Source organism: Bolinopsis microptera, chromosome 7, assembly GCF_026151205.1.
Source record: "Bolinopsis microptera isolate Bmic1 chromosome 7, MBARI_Bmic_1.0, whole genome shotgun sequence".
In the NCBI taxonomy this organism is placed as follows: domain Eukaryota; kingdom Metazoa; phylum Ctenophora; class Tentaculata; order Lobata; family Bolinopsidae; genus Bolinopsis; species Bolinopsis microptera.
Window position 1 is genome coordinate 1,033,540 of NC_087078.1, and position 19,510 is coordinate 1,053,049.

At 45.3% G+C, this 19,510-nt stretch overlaps 1 protein-coding gene across 1 annotated transcript; it reads right to left on the reverse strand.

Moving 5' to 3' along the window:
• Positions 1 to 5,907: 5,907 nt before the first annotated feature.
• On the reverse strand, positions 5,908 to 19,510 carry LOC134818087 (conserved oligomeric Golgi complex subunit 2-like). Its single transcript, XM_063827503.1, has 16 exons — positions 19,421 to 19,510; positions 19,106 to 19,242; positions 18,767 to 18,950; positions 16,634 to 16,716; positions 16,307 to 16,400; positions 15,915 to 16,094; positions 15,553 to 15,680; positions 15,179 to 15,284; positions 14,922 to 15,061; positions 14,711 to 14,805; positions 7,887 to 8,002; positions 7,565 to 7,675; positions 7,194 to 7,397; positions 6,909 to 7,039; positions 6,615 to 6,792; positions 5,908 to 6,408 (listed from the first exon to the last, which is right to left on the reverse strand). The coding sequence occupies exons 1-16, from the start codon at positions 19,508 to 19,510 to the stop codon at positions 6,340 to 6,342; spliced, it is 2,046 nt and encodes a 681-aa protein (XP_063683573.1). The 3' UTR covers positions 5,908 to 6,339.

Sequence of the window (19,510 nt, forward strand, 5' to 3'; positions counted from 1 at the left end):
TTAAGCATGGACTATTTCATGCACGAAACCCCATTTGATGAAGATGATATGTGATATTAGACACTGATCATGTACACATATTTTAACATTTTTACTGCTTAATGACTGCTTTTCTTACTTACTGTATAAAAAATGGATTTAAAAATCATTTGCTGAAATTTAAAAACGTCAAAAAAATTGAAAAAAATTCGGATTTTTGATGGTTTCGAATGCCTTCGAGCGTTCATATTAATGTCCGTTCATGTAATGTCCGTTCATGTAATGTCCGTCCAAATAAGGTCCGATAAGGTAAGTCACGGAATATCAATAATAATATTAACTTTTCTTATACCCCGTACTAGAACAGTATTGTGTCCAACAACATGACCAACTACAACTACAACTATATGGCCGTAATTATCATGATAGTTGTAGTAGTTGGACGAATTACCGATCTCTTCCAACAACTATCATAAAGTAAAATCGGCGTTAAACAACATATCGTCGATGAACGATTCAGCAGAACGATCAGCTATCACCCTGATGACCAATTATAATACAAGGATCACTAGAACTGAATCATCTTTAAAAAACTTGTTCAAGTGGTTGAGGACCATAGGTCTAAATTTTTGTTCACCTCTAAGAAAGGTTTAAGGAACTTCCATTGAAATTACAGTATTCAGTTCAATTTTGAATAATATACATAGTTGGACTGTTTTGTGCAGATTGTTTTAAAATTTCCTCTTTGTTATTCTCATTTATTTTGATATTTCCCATCAAACAGCTGTAATGCTGTAAGTGTATATCAATTGTGTCAAAATCACTAATGTAACTAGTAACTACTTGGGAGCAATAATAAGTGTTTCTACCCCACTAATATGCACTTGCTACCCCAGTCTGACGGTTCACACGAATCCCCATGAGCAATGGACGCGACCGCGCCTCAAAATGGAGGCGCGGAGACATGTTGATCACTTGATGATAAAATCGTAGAGACATGTGACATGAGACCTTGAATAATGTTAACCATTTTATCACATTTATATAATATATTACACTCCAATCCATTGCTTTCACTGAAAGTTTCAGGGCCCTATCTAAGGGGAGCGAAAGCGTGCTAAATCACTCTACAGTCGATTTTCGAGATTGTTCTAAAAGGGGCCCCGACAGTTGAAACCAACTTCAATCGATGTATTTTCAAACGCTGATTCCGAATCACCCCCATGACATTAAAAAATCGGTTAAAATGCTCCCCTGACGAGATATTGGCGAAAAACTGTCTCGATCACGTGATATGACCGTATAACTATAAGCAAGTTAGTCTAATTTCTCGTTAGGGTTAGAATTTCAGCATATGCTTTTGTTAAGGATTGGGTTAGGGTTAGAGTTGGGATCAGATTAGAGGGTTAGGGTTTCGAATAGTCGTTCAGGGCCAGCTAGAGAACGGGTTGAAAAAGTCACGTGACAGTCGAGTGTAGAGTCAAGAGTGATTAATCATCATCCATCTACAGGGCTCTATATCAAACTGGGGTCTCCTACCCTCCCTCCCGTCCTCCCGCTAAATCTATATTTCGACATGATTATTTGTCCAGATATCTATTTTAAGTATGATGTGTAATCGAATTCGCGCACCGCGGGCGCGTTCAGATAAAATGGCCTTGAGATCTGATTGAGCTTTTCTGAGCGTTTTAGTTGCAGTGATCTTTTGGATAAGGTTTCCTGTGTTTGCAAGAATATCTTGATTTCGGCTGCTTAAAATTGGCCGAAAATTTCACCAATTATCCGTCTCCTGGCCAGTGGCCATACAACTGCGTAAAATGTTTGAAGAAAGTGTGATCTTTAAGTTTAAGTCTCGAGATATGGGCCTGCGATACTGGCCTGGGATAGGGTTTTTCGGGTTTTCAAGGGATATCTCAAGTTCGGCTGCTTAAAATTTGCCCAAAATCTCACCGATTATCTGTGTCCTGGCCATACAGCGATGTGAAAAGTTTGAAGAAAGTGGGACTTTTGAGTCTCGAGATATGCGCCTTTGTGACCCCCAAAATTGCCCCTTTGGATAGGGTTTTCGGGTTTTCAAGGGATATCTCGAGTTCGGCTGCTTAAACTTTGCCCAAAATCTCACCGATTATCCGTTTCCTAGCCATACAACTGCGTGAAAAGTTTGAAGAAAGTGTGATCTTTAAGTCTCGAGATATGGGCCTGCGATACTGGCCTGGGATAGGGTTTTTCGGGTTTTCAAGGGATATCTCAAGTTCGGCTGCTTAAAATTTGCCCAAAATCTCACCGATTATCCGTGTCCTGGCCATACAGCGATGTGAAAAGTTTGAAGAAAGTGGGACTTTTGAGTCTCGAGATATGCGCCTTTGTGACCCCCAAAATTGCCCCTTTGGATAGGGTTTTCGGGTTTTCAAGGGATATCTTGAGTTCGGCTGCTTAAAATTTGCCCAAAATCTCACCGATTATCCGTGTCCTGGCCATACAGCGATGTGAAAAGTTTGAAGAAAGTGGGACTATACTCGTAAAATATTTATTCCATATATTAGGACCGTCGACGAGTCCATGATCGGCGCGCGTCCTGGTAGGTTGTAAACCTACAATCATAGACATAAACAAGAGGTTGTGATTCTGTCCCGGCCGATTCCAGTACTGTATTGCGACACGTATTCTAGAGTGACACGTACCCTTGTGCGAAAACCTCCAAGATCGACACTGTCGCACTAGTAGTACAGTATGAGTAAGCTACCTGGACTGTAGTGCGACATGAACTCAAGATCAAAGTGCGACAGAGAATTTCTTGTATCACGTGGTGACCCCCACGGTCGCTTCACCCTGTATCGTCTTACTCTTCGACGATACAGGGGGAGCCGCGCACTTCGTGCGCGGCGGGTCATACAACATTACAACGTATGACAAAGAATTTCTAAGGTCTAAAGGTACCATCAATAACAAGATGAGGAGCCTCGCCCTCAGTAAAAACGATCCATGTGATTCCACTGTGCCGAACCGGAACAGGAAAGATCTTCTTCATTCTCCTCTCCACCGAGTTGGTAGAACTCCCCTGATAGTGGATAGAGGGGAGGGATATCTATTAGTATTACTATTACTATTAGCTTTTTTTGGTCCCATGGAAAAATATTGTTCCTACCCGAAATTATTGCCGGTCAAACTCAAAGGTCAGCGCTTATGTGTAATTGTATTGCGTAGCCGTAAACGATTTTCAATCGCTTGCGCCCTGAAAATCGAGTCTAAAAATCTATATTCTGCATTTTTTGAGCAATCACCCTGATAAACTTTCAGGATATGTTCTAAGGACCATTTAAAAGAGATTGTCCGGCCAGAATTTTGGGAAAAATGTTTATTTGTTATGAGAACATAACAAAGTTTCATGGTGATTGCTCAAAAATTGTAGAAGATAAATTTTTAGACTAGATTTTCAGGGTGCGCGATTGAAAAATATATCAATATTTTCCGACTCGAACTTGTCGAACTTCAGTACGACTACGTGTCGCACTACATCATACATTCACTTGCAGTTGCAGTACCTTTATCGTCCCGCGCCTAAGTTGTAAGTCCCAAGATGAAAAATATAATTGCGATAGTTTCAAGTATCGCAAATTATTTTATTAGGATTCTAGGAATCCTTAAAAAAAAAAATAACTAGGTTTGCACTTATAGTTATATTCAGGAAGTGAAAGCATACGCTTATAAATAGATATCCAATAATGATATTACCTGGACCTCAGGCTAATGGCTATTATGTTCATAAATAAACATAAATAGAGATTCTGCGGAATTGGGAATGACATAACATTAACAGGTTGAGCGCGGCCGCGTAAATAATAATATTATTATTACCGTTATCAGTATCACTATCACGTACTGTCACTGATTCACCGTCTTTGGTTATAGAAATGACTTCCTTTGTTTGGAATTGTTTCCCCTGAATTTTATTCGCTTGTACGTGTCGGTGGATTGAATTTTTTAATACTGAGGCCATTTTTTGGCTAAAACTCATCGAGGTACCCAGGCTTAGTGTTCATAAACAATATGAAGATTGACACTTGACAGGCTGAACCCCCCCCCCCCCCCCCCCCCCCGATGATCTTGGAGTCGAGGCTCCCCTAGCTATTATGCAATACGAGTTCGGAAGCGGGGAGTCTGCCTTTCAATGTACATATAATTCGAGTCTAGTCAAAATGTTTAAAGTTTTCCTGGAAACTACTTTTCTTCACAGTTCATTTCGACCATCACCCTCATCATTATGAGTATGACTATGAGCCGAAAATATTTTTTAGGACCTAGCCCTCGAGAATTTTCTCTGGAAATTAATGAAATTTCTGATTGATATCCGGCCAATCTGCAATAACCTTATAAACTTCTTACTATAGTCAGATATCCGATCAATTTCTAAATTTTATTACTATCAGAGTGAAATTTGAATTAAAATGTAAAATATTGTCACATTATTCTAGAGGGTAAAAAATTAAATTCTGGTTACGTAATCATTTGGGAACCCCCTCCCCCCTCGGCTGATTACGTAGTTGGTAGTATGTGAACGAGCCCTAACTTTAAGGATCAGTAAACATATTGCGTTCAGATCAGTGTCAATGATAAATAAAATCCCTAAAAACGGCAGACAAATTCCTAAAATCTGCCAGCTGATACCTGATCATTATCAATGAATATCATCGCTACATTCCACATTCCAAAAATTGTAAAACGTACGTTTATTTGTACACGTACGGTATGTGTTTACTTAAGGACTTTATACTATTATTGTTTTATTGAATAATTGTTTTATTAGCTCATTCCAGTTGCACAATCTGTTTGTTTCCAATAAATCGCTCGCCCAAATTAAAAAAAATCTTGTAACAAGGTTTTGAGCCGGTATGAAAGTAACTTATATCGATGTATTTTTAAACGCTGATTCCGAATCACCCCCAATGACATAAGGTAAAATTTCCCTGAAAAATTATAGGCAAAAACTAATTCGGTCACGTGATAATTTTTGGGCGAGCAAAATAATATTAGCCCAGTCTGGAATTCAGCACTGTTTAGTAAATCATTTCATTGCTTTTCGATTGTCTCAACATTTTAAATTCTTGGCTTGCGTTAATCGATCGAAAGATTTATTGAATCTTCTTAGTAATTTCTGATCATGAAGCCCATAAATTTACATTTTGTATCGAATTAAAGCTACAAAAATGATGTAGTTTCAATGTTCAGGGCACTTTTAAAAATAATTGGATATTGTATAACTGATGACGATTTTAAAAAAACAATTTATGTACGTGGCATGCTAGTATAGTGTACTGATGTGTATCAATATTATTATTATGAAGTGAGCTGATTGAATAATATTGATACACATATTATTGAAGCCTATATTTATAGTTATAGTGAATGGAAATCTAGCGTCCGCCAAAACGAAACAACGGGCGCAATTCTTGTTAAAAACCAACACCAGTGTAACAAAGTGGTAGCAAGATGGACAGTTTGGTAGTGGACGAGAACTACGAGCATAAAGTACTACTAATAGTTCACGTGCCAGCAGATCACGTGTCAGCAGCTGATCACGTGCAGGAGATGAGACAATTGTTCAATACTAAGAGAAAGCTGGAATTATGCTACATGGGCTTCTGTTCCCTAACCCTTTTCATAGGGTTAGTAGCAATGACACTGTACGATCACATACGTTTCGCAATGTACGGAATATGGGTGGTATGTTTTGTGTTGGATGTCCTGATCGTGGCTCTTAGCCTTGTGTATGGCACCAATCAGCTCAATCGTATAGAGGAAAAGTATCCCAACGTCAACGTGAAGGAAAAATGGGCGTACATGCTGGAACATTGCAATACTTAACCTACCAACGAGTTAGATAAATTATTGATGAACGAATTTGAAAATGTATGTTAATAAACTCGAGTATCTCGATCTTATCAAACAATACTAATTATACAACTAATTAATACTAATGTTATACAACTTATCAATAATTTAACACAGAAAGCGCAAACCCATTCTAATAAGAACTCTGAATAAGTTAATGTCACTCCTACCAAACTAATAGGTACACTTCGGACGCAAATTCAATATTGTTTTGGGATTCAAAGAATGAAATAATAAAATAATAAACAGCAGCTTAAAGTTTGTATAGTATTTTGTTGAAAAACTATCTCAGTTAATTGTCAAGATACATTATTTATTATTATCTCTAATCTTCTGTTAAAAATAAAACATGCACAAGGAATCCCTGTAAGACTGTTTTTAAATCTGTTAACGCTGAGCAACCAAGTTCTAACGCTGAGCAACCAAGTTCTAACGCTGAGCAACCAAGTTCTAACGCTTAGCAACCAAGTTCTAACGCTTAGCAACCAAGTTCTGTAGTTTCTCGAATTCCTCTCCTTTAGGAATACCCATTATGTCTAACTGAAATTTGTAGCGAAATTAAATCACAATGGTCAACCGATCATGTTACACACTTATCTGATTTACTATACTGATGAAACCCAGAATTAAAACAAAAGAAATAACGAAAGCACTAAAGCGTTTTCGAAGAAAAAGTATTGAACCATTGATTCACGTGCAATTATAATAGTATAAAGCAAGCACGTGCTATTTCTTCCAAATCTCACCTTGGCCCCTAGTTCGGTAACATCAAGTTTCAACTGCGCTCTAATCTTATCTTCGTCAGTACAGGAGTTAGTCGTGCTCGTGGTCTGGGCTGCTGACTTCCGACCTCGTTTCAACATGGCCAAACTGTCTTCTGTCTTGCGGAGGGAGATAAGGATCTCAGCCACTGTCTCACTATATCTGGGGAGATGGGGTTATCTTTTAACTGTCATTAATCGTTAGATATATTATCAGGAGAGGGGAGGGGTGGTGCCTCATACGTCGTCATGGTAACAAGTCACGTGATCATAACTAACCTGGTAACAAGTTGGTGAGCTGTTTTGGAGCACCACTCTTGTCTGACTATGTCAGGTAGCACAGAGTTGTACATATCCGTCTCTATCGGTCCTATCAACTGGGACACGTATCCTAGTGGCTCTGTCGGCATCTGGATGGAGAATATTCGTAGATAAGACACGTGATAAGACACGTGATGAGACACGTGATAAGACACGTGATGATTCACGGACTCACGTGATAAACGGTAAGTGCACGTGCGAATTGGAAATGAAGTTTTAAAAGAAGGTCCCTGTGGCACTAACCTCCCTATTAGTCCGCCTGAACAATCTCGGTACAGCTTGGGTCTGTTCCAGAGCCTTCTCACAGTGCTTGATGACGTCATTGATGACGTAATCAGCCAACACCGGGATACTGTCTAGTATGTCTTTGCAGGATATCGACAATATCTCCGTCTGATCGAACACTGGTATTTTGTCGGATGTGAGCTTCTTCACAAAATTTGGCACCTGAGGTAATTATTGTATAATTAATTGGTATAATTGCTACATCGCTACCGAGAGAAGCTTCAGTCAAAATATTACTGCACTATTAAAGGGAATCTCGTCGTGACAACATATTTATAAATATGTATTATATCCAGGAGGAATCTGCTTACAAACACTGCTTTACCAACCTGGTCCACAATGAGATAAGAATCGTGCACAGCTTTACAAATATCAGATACTATCAACTCTTCGGAACTGGTGGGGATCTCTGATAACCACACAGCATACCTTCGCAACAACTGAAATATCACAATATCAAGAAGGAGAACAGTCCATCCGAGACAGTTACAGAATATTGTAAAGGAGCACAGCCCTCCTTGAAATGAAGGAGCACAGCCCTCCTTGAAAACAAGGAGCACAGCCCTCCTTGAAAACAAGGAGCACAGCCCTCCTTGAAATGAAGGAGCACAGCCCTCCTTGAAATGAAGGAGCCTGGTATTCTGAAACTACCTGAAGAGTAAGTTTGAAGAATCTGTGAGTAAGAGGTCTAAGTAGAACGTCTTCCTCCCAGCAACGGTTTATACACAGCTCCAACATGACGGATACAGGTAACGCGTATTTCACACCTAAGTGCAGTGTATTAGTGGGGGAGGGAGGAGGAGTGGGGAGGGAGGAGGAGTGGGGGAGGGAGGAGGAGTGGGGGAGGGGGGAGGAGTGGGAGAGGGAGGAGGAGTGGGGGAGGGAGGAGGAGTGGGGGAGGGAGGAGGAGTGGGGGAGGGAGGAGGAGTGGGGGAGGGGGGAGGAGTGGGGGAGGGAGGAGGAGTGGGGGAGGGAGGAGGAGTGGGGAGGGAGGAGGAGTGGGGAGGGAGGAGGAGTGGGGGAGGGAGGAGGAGTGGGGGAGGGAGGAGGAGTGGGGGAGGGGGGAGGAGTGGGGAGGGAGGAGGAGTGGGGGAGGGAGGAGGAGTGGGGGAGGGAGGAGGAGTGGGGAGGGAGGAGGAGTGGGGAGGGAGGAGGAGTGGGGAGGGAGGAGGAGTGGGGAGGGAGGAGGAGTGGGGAGGAGGAGGAGTGGGGAGGGAGGAGGAGTGGGGAGGGAGGAGGAGTGGGGAGGGAGGAGGACTGGGGAGGGAGGAGGAGTGGGGAGGGAGGAGGAGTGGGGAGGGAGGAGGAGTGGGGGAGGGAGGAGGAGTGGGGAGGGAGGAGGAGTGGGGAGGGAGGAGGAGTGGGGGAGGGAGGAGGAGTGGGGGAGGGGGGAGGAGTGGGGAGGGAGGAGGAGTGGGGGAGGGAGGAGGAGTGGGGGAGGGAGGAGGAGTGGGGAGGGAGGAGGAGTGGGGAGGGAGGAGGAGTGGGGAGGGAGGAGGAGTGGGGAGGGAGGAGGAGTGGGGAGGAGGAGGAGTGGGGAGGGAGGAGGAGTGGGGAGGGAGGAGGAGTGGGGAGGGAGGAGGAGTGGGGAGGAGGAGGAGTGGGGAGGAGGAGGAGTGGGGAGGGAGGAGGAGTGGGGAGGGAGGAGGAGTGGGGAGGGAGGAGGAGTGGGGAGGGAGGAGGAGTGGGGAGGGAGGAGGAGTGGGGAGGGAGGAGGAGTGGGGAGGGAGGAGGAGTGGGGAGGAGGAGGAGTGGGGAGGGAGGAGGAGTGGGGAGGGAGGAGGAGTGGGGAGGGAGGAGGAGTGGGAGGGAGGAGGAGTGGGGAGGGAGGAGGAGTGGGGGAGGGAGGAGGAGTGGGGAGGGAGGAGGAGTGGGGGAGGGAGGAGGAGTGGGGATGGAGGAGGAGTGGGGGAGGGAGGAGGAGTGGGGAGGGAGGAGGAGTGGGGAGGGAGGAGGAGTGGGGGAGGGAGGAGGAGTGGGGAGGGAGGAGGAGTGGGGGAGGGAGGAGGAGTGGGGAGGAGGAGGAGTGGGGAGGGAGGAGGAGTGGGGAGGAGGAGGAGTGGGGAGGGAGGAGGAGTGGGGAGGGAGGAGGAGTGGGGAGGGAGGAGGAGTGGGGAGGAGGAGGAGTGGGGAGGAGGAGGAGTGGGGAGGGAGGAGGAGTGGGGAGGGAGGAGGAGTGGGGGAGGGAGGAGGAGTGGGGAGGGAGGAGGAGTGGGGAGGGAGGAGGAGTGGGGAGGGAGGAGGAGTGGGGGAGGGAGGAGGAGTGGGGAGGGAGGAGGAGTGGGGAGGGAGGAGGAGTGGGGGAGGGAGGAGGAGTGGGGAGGGAGGAGGAGTGGGGAGGGAGGAGGAGTGGGGAGGGAGGAGGAGTGGGGGAGGGAGGAGGAGTGGGGAGGGAGGAGGAGTGGGGAGGGAGGAGGAGTGGGGAGGGAGGAGGAGTGGGGAGGGAGGAGGAGTGGGGGAGGGAGGAGGAGTGGGGAGGGAGGAGGAGTGGGGGAGGGAGGAGGAGTGGGGATGGAGGAGGAGTGGGGGAGGGAGGAGGAGTGGGGAGGGAGGAGGAGTGGGGAGGGAGGAGGAGTGGGGAGGGAGGAGGAGTGGGGAGGGAGGAGGAGTGGGGAGGGAGGAGGAGTGGGGAGGGAGGAGGAGTGGGGAGGGAGGAGGAGTGGGGAGGGAGGAGGAGTGGGGGAGGGAGGAGGAGTGGGGGAGGGAGGAGGAGTGGGGGAGGGAGGAGGAGTGGGGGAGGGAGGAGGAGTGGGGGAGGGAGGAGGAGTGGGGGAGGGAGGAGGAGTGGGGAGGGAGGAGGAGTGGGGAGGGAGGAGGAGTGGGGGAGGGAGGAGGAGTGGGGGAGGGAGGAGGAGTGGGGGAGGGGGGAGGAGTGGGGAGGGAGGAGGAGTGGGGGAGGGAGGAGGAGTGGGGGAGGGAGGAGGAGTGGGGAGGGAGGAGGAGTGGGGAGGGAGGAGGAGTGGGGAGGGAGGAGGAGTGGGGAGGGAGGAGGAGTGGGGAGGAGGAGGAGTGGGGAGGGAGGAGGAGTGGGGAGGGAGGAGGAGTGGGGAGGGAGGAGGACTGGGGAGGGAGGAGGAGTGGGGAGGGAGGAGGAGTGGGGAGGGAGGAGGAGTGGGGGAGGGAGGAGGAGTGGGGAGGGAGGAGGAGTGGGGAGGGAGGAGGAGTGGGGGAGGGAGGAGGAGTGGGGGAGGGGGGAGGAGTGGGGAGGGAGGAGGAGTGGGGGAGGGAGGAGGAGTGGGGGAGGGAGGAGGAGTGGGGAGGGAGGAGGAGTGGGGAGGGAGGAGGAGTGGGGAGGGAGGAGGAGTGGGGAGGGAGGAGGAGTGGGGAGGAGGAGGAGTGGGGAGGGAGGAGGAGTGGGGAGGGAGGAGGAGTGGGGAGGGAGGAGGAGTGGGGAGGAGGAGGAGTGGGGAGGAGGAGGAGTGGGGAGGGAGGAGGAGTGGGGAGGGAGGAGGAGTGGGGAGGGAGGAGGAGTGGGGAGGGAGGAGGAGTGGGGGAGGGAGGAGGAGTGGGGAGGGAGGAGGAGTGGGGAGGGAGGAGGAGTGGGGAGGGAGGAGGAGTGGGGGAGGGAGGAGGAGTGGGGAGGGAGGAGGAGTGGGGAGGGAGGAGGAGTGGGGAGGGAGGAGGAGTGGGGAGGGTACCTACCTTGGGTACCTTGGGTTCGTTTCGGGCTAGCACGCCCAGGCCAAGACATCTTGCGTCTCCACCACCGGTGTCTCCGTTATCATGTCTTGCTCACAGCCCATTCCAAGATTGAATTGCCATTTGCCCCTGTATATCCAGGGGTAGGAGGGGTGTCGGGGACGGTATGGAGAAAGCGATCAAGTGCTGCCTTGAATTTTGGCAAGGTTGGGATAGACTTGATGTCGTGAGGCACAACGTTATACAAAGCAGAGGCCACTGAAGGGAAAGAATGGAACCTCATGGTGTTGATGCTTTTGTATTTTGATCCGCCAAGAGGACGAAGACATGTAACTCCTCTTCTTTGAGAGTGTTGGAAAGAAATGTTTACACTGTTGGGAATCTCACCGTAGTAAATTTTCCAGACAAGGATGATCATGTACCTCTCGCGGCGGCGCTGTAGGGAGTAGAGATCAAGCTGCTTCAGGCGCTCCCAGTAGCTAAGATGCTTGTATCCTGCTATTTTCGCAGTGAATGAGCGTTGGATCGACTCAATCATGATTATGTCACACTGCAGGTGAGGCGACCAGAGAGCAGAACAATACTCGGTAATAGAGCGGACGTATGTCTTGAAGAGCATCATCATCGTGTCTTTGTCTCTGGTAGAGAAAGTTCTCAGTACCCATCCAGCTTTGCTCGCTGCCTCAGAAGACTTTCTTGTGATGTGTTGACGCCAGGAGAGATCACTGTCAACATACACACCGAGATCTTTCACGACATCATCAGAAGATATCGATGCACCAGATGGTAAAATGTAGGGTTTCTTTAGCTCAGGGTTCTTACCATGCTGGAGAAGTTGGAACTTACTTTCGTTTAGCTCCATGTTGTTTGCTACTGCCCATCGCACTACTGCACAGAGATCTTCCTGGAGACATTTGCAGTCGGACGGGGAGCTGATGTTTTTGTGGAGCTTGGAGTCATCAGCAAACACTTTTACTTTGCAATGTCTTACAACTAGGAACAGGTCGTTGATATACAAAATAAATAGCAGTGGGCCTAACACAGTGCCCTGTGGTACCCCACTTAGCACCATTATGACGAGAGATTCAATACCATCGACAACGACATGTTGGGTTCTTCCACTGAGGAAGCTTTCCAGCCAGCGGTGGGCGTTGCCCTGGATACCGTACATATGGAGCTTCTTCAATAGTATAGCGTGATCTACCTTATCGAAGGCTTTGCTGAAATCAAGATACAGAATATCAGCATTTTCGTCACCATCTAAGTCATCCATGATGTCTTGGACGTGGTGAAGAAGTTGAGTAAGACAGCTTCTTCCAGCTTGAAAGCCGTGTTGATCGTGGTTGATGATGTCTTGAGCTACAATGTAGTCAACCAGCTTAGCGCGGACGACCCTCTCGAACATCTTTATGAGGTTGGATGTTAGAGATACCGGTCGATAGTTGGCAGCAATCGACCTTTTCCCCTTTTTAAAAAGGGGGATAATACTCTGGTTCTTGAATTTTGTAGCTATTTCACCAGAGCTTAGCGAAGCTTTCCAAAGCTTGGTTATCACAGGAGCTAGGACAATTCCACATTCCTTGAGGATTAGGACTGGGAACTTGTCAGGTCCGACTGCTGAGAAACGATTCATCGCTTTGATGGCGTCGAGGATATCTTGCTCATTAAAGTCGATGTCTGTGATAGAATGAGGTTGCTCAATGACCTTGGACGTCCGGACTTCGGCTAGATTTGCCTTTTTAGGGTCACTGAAAGCACTCGCATATTGATCCTGTAAGATATTACCCATAGTGGCTGGATCAGACTGGAGCTTGTCATCACTATCCAATAGGGGTCCGACAGATGCAGCAGGTATAAAACGCCTTAGGATTAGTCTTGATCTTACTAAGAGCAACAAGTTCTTCTCTGGCTCGCTGCTGTTTAATGTCCGCTTTAAGGAGCATCTCGACAGCAGCCCTCTCTTCATCCAGCTTGCGAAGCTTGACATTATTGCGAGGCGGAGGGCCACAAAATCTGTATTTAATACAGTTGATCCTGGCATTAAGGCGCTTTTTCTTTCTAAGGAGAGCCACCCTTGACCTTGGGATTTTTGAAGATGCTGCGGCTTGACGATTGTGGCTATGAGAAGGTGCGTGTTTCTTGCAGATCTGCACAAGGATCCCTTCAAACATATCCCATGCAGCATCTTGGCTAGTTGAAGGGCTGGTTACTGTCGACCAGTCTACAGTAGTGAGTTCCTTGTTGATCAAGGCCCAGTCAGCAGCATTGAAGTTGATGTCATCAAGTGCTGTGGCAGGACTGTACTCTTTCCTTGCTGGTTGCTCAAGTAGGAACTGCGGGTGGAGGAGAGTACAGGTCACTATGTCGTGGTCTGATTTCTCCGTCTTTGACACTGATAAACCGTGGATTAAGTCGGAGTTGTTGGATAGGATCAGGTCAAGGATGTTTTGGTCCTTCCTAGTGGGTTCATCGACTAGCTGCTCTAGGAAGTTTGAAGATATGAACTCCATAAAGGCTAGTCCCGAGTTCGTGTCGGAAGCTGATTTGCTGGAGTTTGGTTTGATCGACTTACTGGACCAGTCTACAAACGGCAAATTAAAGTCGCCTGCAATGTAGAGTTCAGGAGAGCCAGGGAGGTGGTCTATAAAGTCTTGGATCACACACAGACAGTCATCAAATTTGTCGAATGGTGCCTGTGGAGGGCGGTACACGCCAACAAGGAGAAAGTTACTGCTAGCGATGTGAACCATTGCAACTTCACAATAGGAGTTAGAGTACACTTTTGTCGTGTCAGCAGGTATAGAGTGGTGTAGGAAGATAGCTACACCGCCTTGAGCACGTTTGTCTCGATCAGCTCTGATGGTACTGTAGCCAGGGATACACGTCTCTGCTTCAACATGGTATGGCTTCAGATGAGTCTCAGTCAGAATAAAGAAGGGAGTGTGGAGCGGACTGGTTGCTAAATTCTCGTGGAGAGATTTCAACTTCCATTGCTGGTTCTTTATCCCAGGATTCATTCCTTGTATGTTAAGAAGAAATGTTGAGGAGATCGGGAGTATTGATTTGAGGTCTACTTTCCCAGCAGCGGTTGGTAGAGAGCAGGCTGTTGCAGGTGCTGTGCAGGGTAGCCCTGGGGAAGATGAGGGAGGAGGAGTGGGGAGGGAGGAGGAGTGGGGAGGGAGGAGGAGTGGGGGAGGGAGGAGGAGTGGGGAGGGAGGAGGAGTGGGGAGGGAGGAGGAGTGGGGAGGGAGGAGGAGTGGGGAGGGAGGAGGAGTGGGGAGGGAGGAGGAGTGGGGGAGGGAGGAGGAGTGGGGAGGGAGGAGGAGTGGGGAGGGAGGAGGAGTGGGGAGGGAGGAGGAGTGGGGAGGGAGGAGGAGTGGGGAGGGAGGAGGAGTGGGGAGGGAGGAGGAGTGGGGGAGGGAGGAGCAGTGGGGAGGGACTGGGGAGGGAGTGGGGAGGGAGGAGGAGTGGGGAGGGAGGAGGAGTGGGGAGGGAGGAGGAGTGGGGAGGGAGGAGGAGTGGGGAGGAGTGGGGAGGAGGAGTGGGGAGGGAGGAGGAGTGGGGGAGGGAGGAGGAGTGGGGAGGAGTGGGGTTGGAGGAGTGGGGAGGGAGGAGGAGTGGGGGAGGGAGGAGGAGTGGGGAGGAGGAGTGGGGAGGGAGGAGGAGTGGGGAGGGAGGAGGAGTGGGGAGGGAGGAGGAGTGGGGAGGGACTGGGGAGGGTAAGGAGGGGGAAGGTGTTACTCAATTTTAGACATTGTGAGTTAATGTCTTGTTAACTATGTGCTATTTTAACAGTGGGTACATGACAATCACGATATTACAGTTCTGAAGCTAACCTGTCTGGGAGGTACTTGTTTCTGACTGTCTGTCCGTGTTGAAGGTGAAGGGTGAGAGTAACTGGTGCTCAAAGGAACCCGCAATCTCTTGTAACCTGTAGAAAAGGAATTTATATAAAATTATTTTAACTTTGGCCATGTCTGAAATGTTATAAATAGAATTATCGGCTGGCAATGTCATTAAACGTACAAGTTTTAGCAATATAATAACCTGATCTGGAAGTAGATAGGAAGACTCCACTTAGAGATGAAGTTCTTGTAAGAAGGGTGTTGTCGGAGGTTAGCAACTCTCTCCTTGTACTGGCACAACTTCTCAAATCCACTTATAAACTTCATCGTCTCCTTGTACGACTAACAAATGGGCGATTTGTGAATGTTTTTCAAGCGTCTTTTTGCAAGAGTAGGAATTTCAGTGTAAGAGTAAATATAAACAAATGAAAGTAAAAGTGAACGTGAAAGTGAAATTACCTTCTGAAACTGTTTGGGATCCCCAGCAGCGAAAAGAGCGGGAGTATTAGTGCAAATCTTGCTCACTATCGTAGGAAATGTGGCGTTACTCATGAAGTCAAAAGACCTGGAAAGGAAGCAGTTTGGTGATTATTATTAAACATTCGAAATTTTTTGAACAAGTTTAAACAAGTTTAAACACTTTCGTATATATTTTATGATTTCAAGAATCTATCCTCTTCTGAAAGGGCCTCATTGTTAAAAACAAAATTTCTTAACTTCACGAGACATAACCGTTAACTGTATGATTTTAATTTTCAAGCTTACATTGATAAAAAGTATCTTTAACTTCAGATAACGCAACTTACACTACGGAAATATTCGTATTTTCAAACCTGAGTTCGTTGTCCTTTCTAGGGGATGTGAGAGATAAAACTAACGCAGTGGCAGCGGGTAAGGCATCTAGAATTTGGCAGTACATTCCTTCCAAGCCACTCTCACTCAAATTCTTTTTACATACTATCTGAAATGACTACAGTTAAAGTTTTAATAGCACTAACGACGCACGTGATTACGTGATAAGACTACGTGCGCGCGCGCTGTCGTGTTATGGTAAAGCATGAAATTTTATAGTTTTTACTGTAAATTGTTTTTGCGCGCTACAAAACAATGATTTCCAACAGTGACTGTCCCAAAATAGAAGCGATTCTTAAATCAAGAAAGTAGGGTAATAATTATTGTATACTAAATGTTATACCTCTTCGATTATTGGCGCAATGATAGCATCAGCAAAAAGCTGCTCCGATTGATCTACTCTCCCTAAAGTAGTGAATATTCTCAAACACTGTGTAACTGAATTCTTGTCGTTGTTCTTTAGCCCAGATTTAAATGATTTGTGAAGACCACCTTCCAAATAGTCACTTATTCTCTTTATCCTCTGAAATAAGAATTTTACATATAATGTCTACAGAATTAGTTATTGGCACACCACACAGTATCTTAATAAACGTGTTATTTGTGTCAGCCGCCAGAAACTTTAGAATTATCTTAGGAATGAAGAAAGTGGCTAAATCATCAGAAGAAGGCGAATGATGAAAATTAATGAATAAAAACGTTTAAATTTTAAGATACTATTAAGAATTAACGTACCGGTCTCATATTCTGGACAAAAGGTAGATTCTCGTTTTTGTTAACATAGAACTGGAGCTGACTGTACTCACTGGCCACTCGCTCGAACAAACTCCTGATAATAGAGGTGTAGTGTGCACTGTTCCCCACTGTTACAGAAATACAACAGTGTAAATTTACATAATTTTATATTCAAAACTTTTATTTCGAGAAATATTTTGATGAAACCGGAGCATCTCTAGTTACAAAAGAGTACATCTCTGATAACAAATACTTAGGGTGGTAAAGAAAATGAAATATATAAATAACTTATGTATAAACTATAAATGTATTTAAATACTAACTTACTCTTTTCCTTCAGTCTGATTGTCGATTAGTTGTTCTATCTTATTAGTCAACTTTTCAATATTCATCAACCCGTGCAGTATCTCCTGAATAGATGATGTTTTAGTTATTAATAACCTTACTTACGTTACTAGGTTACATGCTGGTTACAAGCTGGTTACTAGCTGGTTACTAGGTTAGTAGAACTGGTTACTAGGGTACTAGGTTAGTAGAACTGGTTACTAGGGTACTAGGTTAGTAGAACTGGTTACTAAGTTACAAGCTGGTTACTAGCTGGTTACTAGGTTACTAGAGCTGGTTACTAGGGTACTAGGTTAGTATAACTGGTTACTGTGTATAACTAGCTTGTTACTAGCTGGTTACTAGGTTACTAGCTGGTTACTATTTTACAAGCACAACTATTATAAAGATAACATAAACACTAAACAGTTGCCCACAAGTCACTTTTTTTACAGTTCATTTTATGCACTGCATCTATAAATTACTGTACACACATTATTCTGTGTGAAGAGTTTTATATTTTAGATGCATCAACACACGTGCAACACACGTGCAACACACGTGCAACACACGTGCAACACACGTGCAACACACGTGCAACACACGTGTAACACACGTGCAACACACGTGCAACACACGTGTAACACACGTGTAACACACGTGCAACACACGTGTAACACACGTGCAACACACGTGCAACACACGTGCAACACACGTGCAACACACGTGCAACACACGTGCAACACACGTGCAACACACGTGCAACACACGTGCAACACACGTGTAACACACGTGTAACACACGTGCAACACACGTGCAACACACGTGCAACACACGTGCAACACACGTGCAACACACGTGCAACACACGTGCAACACAAGTGCAACACATGTGCAACACACGTGCAACACACGTGCAACACACGTGTAACACACGTGTTTTTTTTATTGAAATCTTTCAATTATTATCATCAGAATTTATTACAATATCAATGTTGTATAGAATTTCTAAAAATGGACTAGAGAAACCAAAAAATGCCTTGACAAGTGTACAGCGATGATAACAATCAGGGGACACCAATACACCCAAATAACCAAACAAAAGGCCTCGAGAGACCTGATGAAAAGTCGAGCAATTACATTGGGCCCCAAGTGCAGAAGGAGAAAAATGGGCAAATAATATGAGCTGTGAACTTAGGAGGCATTTCTAGGTTTTTAAGAATAATTGCCACAACCCAAAAATTCTCAATTACGATTGGCTGATTTGTAATATTTCCAATGGAATGAAGTTTTAACGATAAAATTTAAATAATTGAATATAAAAGACTAAATCAAAATTGTATCCGAATGAAGCAAAAATGCGTGATGAGTACCTCAAAAAAAAATTAAAACAAAAATAATAGAGAAATACACTACCCGTAGTCTGGAGAAAAAGAATTGTCAGGATCTGAACTAGGGTCAATATCTACAGATGCAGTACAAACATGTTCCTTCCAGATGTGTTTAATAAGTTCTGTTTTAAACACACCTGGTCTGATAATCTCTCGAAGGGAAAGAGGAAGTCGGTTCCAAGTGAGATGAGCTCGATAAAAGTAAGATTTAGATATAGCTGAGCCAGGTGGGATTGAAGATATTACTGATAAGTGATCAAGATGTGAGCTTCTCAGTCGGCTTGACCCGGAGAAGAAAGTAAGGTACTGAGGCAGAGTGGTGCATGGGTGGTATTGATGCACTAGGGAATGAAAGAACTTGAGATCATGGTAATCAAACCTGTACTTTAGGGGCAGAATATTTAACTGTTTACAATGGGCATTATAGATTTCCTCTACACTATAGCTTACACCGTAATCACTGTAACACACGTGCAAAAAGTACATGCAAATTGCAAACATTAAAACGGGATTTTGTTGAACTTTCAATTGAGTAGCGACAAAAGTCTATGAGTAATGCGTGTCGGGTGTGTACGCAGTGTACAATGTACATTACACACTAATCACTATCTATAACGTACATAATATGTTTACTATAAAACTAGTATCAGGAATGATACCGCATAATGCACATAATATAATAACATAATAGAATATATATATTATATATATCATAATAAACACACTCACACACCAGTAACACTAACCTCTTTGTTTCTTATCTGAGATCTGAGTTGTAGTTTCTCAGCTATAAGCTGCACTTCACTATCTATAGACTGTGATATTATGTTGATATCTGCGTGTATATCTATTAGAGGCGCTTCTAATTTTAGTATAGTCTGATCCACTCCTACTAAGTTTGTAGACAGGTTCACGAAATCTGCATAGTCTCTGGGAAAATAAGAGGGAGTTAATTACTTGAAACTAGATGGTAACTAAGTTATTTTGTAGCTGGTAATTAAGTTACTTGGACTGGTTAATAAGTTACTAATTTAATATTTGGTAACTAGGTTATTATTTGGTAACTAGGTAATACTCCACCCTACCTGTTGATGAGCTCGACAAGTGAGTTTTGTATAGTTGTAGAGTAATTCTCCAGATCTTTCTTCAAACTCTCTAAAGTGAAACTCTTCCTGTTTAAAGCTAGAAACGTGTCCACATCGAAATTATCCTCAAAAAACTCCTGGGCGACAGAAACTTTTAGTACAAGTGTTATCGGCCGCTTTAAATGATTATTTTGCAGCAATAGATCATGGAATTCAAATTTAAAACCCGATGTAGTTTATATTTTCTTTTTTTAAGTATATTAATAGTAAATATAACACACTAAATTAAATGATATAATCTCTTGTGTGGCTAACCTCGGGTCTGAAACAGACAGGTCTCTCTCTTTTTAGCTTAGAGAGGAGTAGTCTGGGGGACTCTACAGTTTCAGTCTCTATCAGGGACAT

Excerpts from the sequence above, each read along its gene's own strand:
- LOC134818087 (XM_063827503.1), bottom strand. The coding sequence starts at position 19,510 with ATGTCCCTGATAGAGACTGAAACTGTAGAGTCCCCCAGACTACTCCTC. Across the intron at positions 16,717-18,766 it reads CTCAGATAAGAAACAAAGAG|GAGATACTGCACGGGTTGAT; the intron begins GTTAGTGTTACT and ends TCATCTATTCAG. Across the intron at positions 16,095-16,306 it reads TTGTCCAGAATATGAGACCG|AGGATAAAGAGAATAAGTGA; the intron begins GTACGTTAATTC and ends TTCTTATTTCAG.